The sequence below is a fragment of the Mastigoproctus giganteus genome, chromosome 5, assembly GCF_048544385.1.
Source record: "Mastigoproctus giganteus isolate SK-2022 chromosome 5, ASM4854438v1, whole genome shotgun sequence".
NCBI lineage: Eukaryota > Metazoa > Arthropoda > Arachnida > Uropygi > Thelyphonidae > Mastigoproctus > Mastigoproctus giganteus.
This window is the reverse complement of record NC_143579.1, coordinates 140891770-140901336: the sequence shown is the minus strand read 5'-3', so window position 1 is coordinate 140901336 and position 9567 is coordinate 140891770. Positions and strand designations below refer to the sequence as shown.

Below are 9567 nucleotides of genomic sequence, written 5' to 3'. Positions count from 1 at the left end.
CAGTCTTCTGTCTCTTAGGGTTATTTTCGGTGTCGACATGTTCTGTATTTGCCACGTTTTCTCCTTTTCGCCCTTGGCAAGAGGACTTTTCTGCCATGGTTTCCGGCCCCGCCACGGGGAGGCAGGAGCAGTGCCGCATGGAGGCCAAGAGGTTAGAAGGGTTAGTTCGTTAGTAAAGTATGTAATATAAATAACAAACAAGAAAGGTGAGTTTCCTTTCTCTGTTCTTCTTACTTGCGATCTTCCAAGTGTAGAACTGATTTATAAATGAAACTGTTGATAGAAAACGATATAACTTAAGAGGAACTTATCTCTGAGAAAGATCACTATTTAATTCGCAATATGAACGCTTGATCTCGAATTCGCTTGGCACCTGGGGACCCTGTTTGCTTGCACAATTCTAGCCATCCTCTTCTGACCTCTCTCATCAACAAGCGATTTTCTTCCATAGGAGTGCCGTTGAGAGGATGTTTTCTGTTTATTGCACGATTCTCGATACACCCTTGAAACTGTGGTGCGTGAAAAGTTCAGGAGAACTGCCGTTTCAGAGATGCTTTGACCAGAACGTCTTTCACCTACTACCATGCCATGTTCGAAGTCCGTTAGATCACTCCTTTTTCCCATTCTGGCTACGATTTGTACACTTAACTGATACTAGATAGGTTGTTCTGCTGCATTTATATCCACAACTGTGGTCATGTGACTTGCAACGTTGTGAGACAAACCATTTGTGTGCACAGCAAGGGTGTACCCAATAAAGTGACAGCTTAGTGTAGGAGTGATGCCAGGAACTGGGGAAAGAATGTTCAAGGAAGATGCGATTGAAAAAGCTGAGCAGTGAACAGACCGATTTTTTATCTAAGTGTTGGAGCATTCTGTAATATATTCCGTTTGGGCCTGCAGCACTGTTTTTTTTTTTTTTTTTTTTATATTGAGGTAGATATGCCTTCTCGAAGTTCAAGCATTGTAAGCAGTTGATCGTAGGGTGAAGAACATCTAGATCTGAAGTTCAATTGGAATTTTTCGGCTGTTACTTTGATCTTCTGTAATGATGGATCACATTCTGTCGAGGCAGACAACTGTGAAAATACAGTCCCTAAGGTATTTGCTTTCTCTATGGGAGTAGACAGCTCCTGCCCAGTCCAGTTGAGAAGTGGGGCGGATAATGGGAAAATTTGCCATTTAGTTTTATTTTTCTCCCTATTATTCTTGTATCAGTATTTGTATTAATCGAGCTTGCAAACCGAATCCAAGAGTCCCTTTTAGCTTTGTTCCTAATGTGACGGGCCTTGGCTCTAAGTCTGTTGTAGTTTATGAGATTGAAGTACAGAAATGAAGGAAACAACACCGACGCACAGACACAACAACGGAAAAAAAACGGTACAGAGGGACTTCATTCAAAAATGGCAACATAGCAATGGCTGCCATGATACAGATGCATCACTGCCAAAGATGGAACAAAGGGAAGATGGGGTCCTCAGTAGGAGATATGCCCCCCTAATATCGATGCAGGCTTTGCACCGCCTGTCCATACTTAGAACAATGTTGTTGATAATTTCTTGCGGTAACATCGTCCATTCCTCTGACAGCGCCATCTTCAGCTGGTGAACATTTTCTGGTGGTTGTTATTTGTTGTTTGTTATTTGGTTTTTAGGAACATTAGCAACTAAGGCCATATTGCTCCGGGAATATGCGGTGGTCATTCCCTGACCTTTCCGCATCCTCCGTATTTGGTGGTGACGGGCTCGAACCCCGGTCTAATCAAGAAGCGTGTGCTACGCACTGCTGCTCCTTCCCATCTGGCTACGGAGGCGGCATTTTCTGGTGGGTGTGGACGTGCCGCTAGGCGTCGCCCCAAATCGTCCCATATATGTTAGATGGGATTTAGATCGGTAGAATGGGCAGGTCAATCCATCCGAACAATGTCCTCACTTTCCAAAAGCATATCAACAACTGCAGTGTGATGGGGTGTGACGTTATCGTCCATAAACACGAACTTGGGGCCAGTGGCACCTCGGAACAGACGCACATGGAGAAGAATTACCTCAGTACAGTAGGGTGCACCGGTTACAGTGCCACCTTCCAGTATCTGGAGTTGTGTACGTCCATTCAAGATAACGCCTCCCCAGACGAGAACACCTCGATTGCCATATCGATCCCTTTTAGTGATGTTTGCGGGATGTTACCGTGTGCCATCCTCTCGCCAGATTAGCTGACGTCCAAAATCGCTGCAGAGACTAAATCTACTCTCATAAGTGTAGAGATTACCTGAAGTAAAGATTTTGTGATTGTAATCTTTAGAAATAGTGCTGGTCCTTAAGTTTTGCACACCAGTGTAGAGTAGCTATTATACTCGTACTATAGTAATTAGATTACAGACTGATGTAATGTTCAATCTACTATTGATGGCATTAATCTGATCTGACACTCCTTTAAAATTTATCTAAATTTTTCATAATAAATTTAAAAAAAAAAAAAAAAATATATATATATATATATATATATATATATATATATATAATGTGAAGTAAAAGTTAGGCAAAAGTAATAAAAATAAATAAATATGGCTATGTAGCTATCATTAGAGGCAGCAAATGCACATCCTCCACATGATGCCTAATTATATCTGATAATTAAAATAAATATGATATTTAAGATAAAAACATCATCCAGTAGTACGGCAATAATGCAGAGCGAAACGAAACGCAAAATAATATAAAATAAACAAACAGGGAAGGGAAAATAGAGATAATAGGTAGTCGATAATCCCCTGTAGAGTTTTAGTCAATTAAGTCATTAAACCCAATTGTATGACGATTGAAATGCAGCGATTCCATGACCATTATTGGCCTCGTGGTCCTCTGTCGATATGGGGCATGATGGTCAGTCTATCATTTTGATATTTTAGTTATTTGGTAGTTTCTTTAACCCTTTTTTGGTGATATTTCACGTTTTTTGGAACTGGTACCTTCGAGGGGGGTACCGCTAAATTATTTATAATTGGCATTATTTTAAATTTACATTTTTTATTAATTGGGTTTAATGACTTAATTGACTAAAACTCTACAGGGGATTATCGACTACCTATTATCTCTATTTTCCCTTCCCTGTTTGTTTATTTTATATTATTTTGCGTTTCGTTTCGCTCTGCATTATTGCCGTACTACTGGCTGATGTTTTTATCTTAAATATCATATTTATTTTAATTATCAGATATATATATATATATATATATATATATATATATATATATATATATATATAGAGAGAGAGAGAGAGAGAGAAACGCTTGATCTCTATAACGCTTCGAACCAACTACGCTGCATTCGAGCATCTAGGCCGAAGTGCGTGTAGTTTTCATAATCCATGATTGTTCCTTTTAAGCTTGGAAGCTTATATTTTTTTTCTCTTGGTGACCGAAGACCTCTGACACCTGAGTGGGCGATCAGAAGAGTAGGAGGGCATTACTTTGCTAGCGGACATAGCAGTAATGTTCCGGGAGAAGAAAAAGTTTTGAAAACATTGTACACGCACTATTTCTTTTTTTTTTTTTTTGAAAAAATTGTACACGCATTCTTCTGAAAAAGAATGAAACAAAAAATATTGAAAAATATAGAAAATCGATAAAATATTCAGGGATAGGATGCGAGGATCGAATTGATAGAAGTCTTTAGAAAATTGAGAGAAAGAACAGTATTTTATAACTCAAGTTATTTTTCAATAACTCTGCATCTGGAATTCTTGTTATCCAAAAGAACAAACTCAATTGTTAAAAAATATATATACATATGAAAACTTCTATAAGATTATATTAAACGAAGGTATTGGAGGTTACTTCTATATATAACTTTTAAGTAAAATTTAATTTATTTATTTAATTTATAAAAATCCTTTTTGATTTAATTTATGTTAACTTTCGCTCTACTGGCTTACGTATTATTTTTATATGGATTGTCTGTTATTTACTGGGCATCATGTGGAGGATGTACATTTTACTGCCTCTAATAATAGCTTAATATTTATCTTCTTATTTTATGTTATTGCATTATAAAATTTTAAGCCATTATTCAAATATATTTGAATAACGTTTAAAATAGTTGGAAACTGAATATTTCATAATAAAAATAAAATAAAAATGTACAGCAAACATCAGAGGCAGCAAAAAGCATATTCCTCTACATGATGCTTGAAATATAACCATAAAAATAAATTAGAATAAGAATTAAAAATAATGCCAGCAGCATGGCAAGACAAAGGACGAAAACAGTCAAAATTAAACATAACGATCAAACCAACAGGGAGGGAAAAGAGGGGTAAGAAGAGTAAAAATATTGCAGCAGAAGCTCTCTAAGATAATTTAGAACATCTAAATGTAAGGATAATAAAATAATAATTCATTAAATTTCGAAAGCCAATTAAATAGAAATTTAACGGCGTCCCCTCTAACAGGCACCAAGTCCAAATTTATGTGAAATATCACCAACAGACATGTAAACCACTACAATAAAACAACAAAAATAAACTGATCATTACGCCCCATCTCAACAGAGGACCAGAAGGGCAATAATGGTCAGGGAATCTTGTTACTCTTGTTACCCCTCTTTTCCCCCTGTTGGTTTGATCGTTATGTTTAATTTTGACTATTTTCGCCCTTGTCTTGCCATGTTTTTAATTCTTATTCTAATTTATTTTTATGGTTTTATATATATATATATATATATATATATATATAATAAAAGAATAATTGTATTAAGAAGCTAAGTGATCATGGAGGAAGATAACGAAACGGAAGATAAGATAAGAAGGAAGATATTTATGTGTAGGTACGCTAGGAGCCGCTAGCGTACCTATACATAAATATACCGGCACGCGCCGCCATCTTGGTCATTTGGTCAGTTTTACAAGGTAATGGTAAGTCCCTTTCTTCCCGCCTATTCCGATATTCATTACTTTAGTTTTTGCAATTCTTTTTACTTGCTTCTGTAAGTCATCCATGATCTGTATGCCCTACGTAATATAATTACATTTATTGGCACTATTTATTAGACCTTATTCTTACCGCAAAATTTTGTTCTCAACACGTGTACCATAGCATATAGAACATGTCGGAAACAGAAGCAAGAAAATTGCCGTCTTTCTCATAATTTCGGTGGATGACCTCTGATGAAGACACTGAAATTGTGATAAACACTGCAATGTAATCTTATTTTGATCGCCTTTTCACTTCTTATTTTTAATTGCCTGTCTTTCTTTTTCATACCATATATCGCTACATTCCTTATCATTTAGTCGAGTTCACTTCTGGTGTACCGTAGAAATAGGTTTAAACCAAAATCTTCTTCTTCACACTTTCTACATACTATATATATATATATGTGTGTGTGTGTGTGTGTGTGTGTGTGTGTGTGTGTGTGTGTAAGTTTTATTTTCTTAGTTTCGAAAATTGACATTTTATTTGACAGAAGTTTAAGTTTTGCATTTTTTTTACAAATAAAGTCACCCAGATGGTCTAGTTATAAATGATTTTATAAAGAGATCTCGATATCAAATCCCCGTGTTATCAATAATAACATTGATACATGAAATTGTAGTGCTGTGATGAAAATTGCTACTGCAAGGAATTGCTCACGAATGGATTTATTTTGAATACAGTATAACATAAATAATGTTTTTCTAATTTTATTAAAATAGACTGTCTTCTGCTGTTTCTTAAGAATCTAAGACCATTTAGATCTTTTTTAAAATCAATATTGTGGACTTGCGTTTATCTAGAATTCATTAATTCGCCCGAATATATTCAACATTGTAATAAAATTAAGCCACTGCAAATGGCAGAAAGTCAATATATAAAGCAAAGTATAGTTACTTTTTTTAAAGATATTTATGTCGGGAAAAAACCCTTTATTTTATTTGGTATTGTACTCTTCCATCAAAAGCCAATGATTGCTGTTTCCAGCATGTTTTATTGTTTAAATAACTCTACAACAACAACATTGACTTCTAAACTTCCAGAAACACCCTTGCGAATAAGAATAAACACTTTGTTTATAGCACAACATATTGGCACAAAAAAATACATTCCAGCTATTGCTGGTCATTTCTTCTGTGTCCTTACAGTCTAGTGAGTATGTGTGTGTATGCACACCAGATGAACATTTGGAGGAAAAAGCAAACTTTGCGGGATAGGTAGCATTTTGATTACAGCATTTAACTCTCAGCTGTTATAATTTGTAGGAACAAAAATGCGCATGTGACAGCTGAGTAAAAGAGACGGAAATTTTTCACTGGGTTAATAAAAGTTCAAACAATCAGATAGAGGTCATTTTCAACAGTAACACTTCGGAGCTTCAATGATATTCCAGTGGTACTTCAACTCTAATAAGGCTTTTTTATATGATGACCTGGTTGATTATGTTTATATTTCACTTCACCCACTCCTCTTTAGAAGGCTTTTTAATCTCCTCTTCTGGCGATTCCTCATTGGTGTAGCTAACGTAGCGAACAGACGAGTCTTTCAATAAGGACTGAAAAAAAAAAAAAAACAAAGAAAACCAGAGCTATAATGTCATTTATATTTTAGTCGGTTTATTTTACATGGTTAGTGAAGAGATAGATACACACACATATATATATATATATGGTACTGTTTGATTTTTCTCAAGAAACTAAGGCTTTTAATTATTATAGCCTTAGTTTTTCACTTCTTCAAAAACATTTTTGCTAATTTATTTCTGTCCATAATACAAATGCATTGTAAGCACTGGTGTCGAGTATATTTTAAAACATAACTGGTCAGTGACTGCATTTTTTTTTTCTTTTACGTATACGGTATATTGCCAATATTTGATTGAGTGTACCACTGCTCCTTTTATTGAATTCTCAAGAACTATTAAATGGTTTGCCATTCCTGTCTAACCATTTGATAATTTTTAAGGTATATGAACGATGTTGGTATCAGTTCATAAAAACAGAGATGCTGGAATCTTTCATAAAATAAAAGATGAAATTAGGCACCGAGTTAACCGTTGTTATCGCAAGAAATTGTCTGAGTGGATATATACAAATAAATTAAAAAATAATAAATATATCAAGGTGAGCGGCAGCACAATTAGCCAAGTTCTTAACAAGCTACCTACACCTTTTACTCTAAACAACAAATACTTGCTTTCACACCTCTGTGTCCCCGAATATGAAAAAGTTAGAAGATCAAAATCCTGATTTGGATGCCCTTTGAGTTTTGCGGCATAATTTAATAAAAGCATTTGTCTGCATAGCTGCAAGGGTGTTTCTTGCGCTTCGGCATATAGGCTCTGAACCGGTGATGTACAGTACGTCCCCAGTGCAAGACGAAGAGTGCTGTGGTGTACAGGATCAAGCCAACGTAAAGCGCTTGGTCTAGCAGAGCTATACGCTACAGAACCATAGTCCAGATGTGCCCGTATTAATGCACGATAGAGATGTAGTAGCGTGTAACGGTCTGCTCCCCAAGTTTTGCCTGATTGTGCCACGTTGTGCTTCTTAAAATGTTAAGCTTTTTAAGAGTTAATCCGGAGCGTTTTTATATGATCAAGGAAAGTGAGTTTTTGGTCGAATATCACACCCAGAAAGCGGACACTAGGGACTACAGGTATGACTTGATTTTCTAGTCAAAGTTCCGGATGTTGGTGTAGGTTACGCTTTCTACAGAAGTGCATCCCAACTGTTTTTTGGTGTGAGAGACGAAATCCATTGTTTTGGGACCATTTAGCTATTTTGTTGATGGCACATTGCAACCGTTTCTCTATCATTCGCATGTTAGGCGAATGGCAGGCGATACTGAAGTCATGAGCGTACAGGGTAGTGGATATCGTTTATGGTAGGTCATGTGTTATTGAATTCATTATTATACTAAAGAGAGTGGCACTTAGCAGTGACCCTTGTGGTACTCCTTCTTCCTGGATGAATTGTGAAGATAAGTGGTTGTGACCTCTAACTTGAAATGAGCGGCAGTGCAGGAAATTTCTCATAAACTCTGGTGTCTGCGTAATCCCAGATCGTATAGGGTTCGCATAATACCATATCTCCAAGAAGTGTCAAAAGCTTTTTCGATGTCAAAGAAGACCATTGCAAGATGTTCTTTTCGAACGAAAGCGCGTCACGAATGTTTATTTCTGTCTTAATCGAAAGGTCAAGAGTGGATCTACCTTCCCGTAGATCATTTTGAGCTAGAAACCAGGTCAGTCGGCCGCTGATCATTTTTCCATGACCTTGTTCATACAGCTATTGAGTGCAATAGGTCGATAATGTTGCGGATTTTTAGCATTAGCATAGGCATATGATGCAAGAAAGCAAGCTTATGCAGCATCAGCCAAAAAAAAAAACACTCCCATTTCACCCCTCCGTTCGTTCGAAATACCTGTCCAGCTGAGCCTTAAATTTATTTAGCCTATCAACTTCCACAACAAGGGATGGAAGTCTGTTCCATCAACCAACTATCCGCACATTTTTCTTTCCTCAATTTGAATTTATGCCCACTCAGATGATTATTCTCAGCAAGAGGAAGAATCCCATCGGCATTGAGCATGCTCAAACCATTCAAGGCTTTATACACCTCTATCAGATCACCTCGCAGGTGCCTAGTCTCCAGACACTAATTTGCAAAACTTAAGTCTTTCTTAAAATTCTTAAATTTTAAGAAAGGCTTAAAATGAGGCCTCCAGACCTGTATACAGTACTCATGGTGTGGCCTGACCATTGCCTTATACAAGGGGACATTCACCTACTTATCCCTGCTAGAAAAATTCCTGTACATCATTGACAAGACACCACAAGCTACTCTTACAGATCGTCTGCACTGCTCAGAAAACTTCATATCTGCCTGCACAATTACTTCCAGGTTGTTTTCATTTTCTACCACTGTCAGTGTAGCATCACAGAGTTGATACGTTAGTCTGGAGTTACTGCTTGCCATATGTAGTACTTTACATTTGTCAATGTTAAACTTCATTTGCCACCTCTCAGCCCATCTGCTCAACTTTTATAGATCCTGTTGCAGCAGCGTACTACCATTAGTGTCCTTAACAACCCTGCCAACTTTCGTATCGTCTGCAAACTGGGACATTAAGCTTGATATACCATCATCAATATCATTTATAAATACAGAAAACAACAATGGACCCAATACTGAACCCTGAGGTACTCCAATAATTACATTAGTCCACGATGAGCAGTGTCCAATTTTTACCACTCTGTCTTCTCCCACTCAACCATCCCTTTATCCATAGCAGCAATTTTTCTCAAATGCCACACTGCTCCAATTTGTTCAGTAGTCTTCCATGTGCAACAGTATCAAAAGCCTTTCTAAGATCCAAATATATGACAGTAAAGTTATTTCCTGTATCCAGTTGCTTTGTGACTGCATCATAGTATCCAATCAAATTGATCAGGAAAGACTTTCCCTTAACAAAACCATGTTGTGTCTGAGCTATAACGGAAATCTTGTCTAGATGATCCTGCAGTGCTTCTTTAACCAGTGCCTCCATTAATGTTCCTGGAACAGAAGTTAAACACATAGGTCTATAATTACTT

The 9567-nt window shown here is 36.8% G+C and overlaps 1 protein-coding gene across 2 annotated transcripts in view; it reads right to left on the bottom strand.

Moving 5' to 3' along the window:
- Positions 1-5990: 5990 nt before the first annotated feature.
- Positions 5991-9567, bottom strand: part of LOC150085736 (synaptic vesicular amine transporter-like) — a 318170-nt gene continuing 314593 nt past the window's right edge. For both annotated transcript variants that reach the window (XM_090374208.1, XM_090374207.1), the window contains exon 14: positions 5991-6524. In XM_090374208.1, coding sequence (XP_090230334.1) covers positions 6423-6524 — 102 coding nt within the window. In that variant the 3' untranslated portion in view covers positions 5991-6422. The remainder of the gene's footprint in view (positions 6525-9567) is intronic.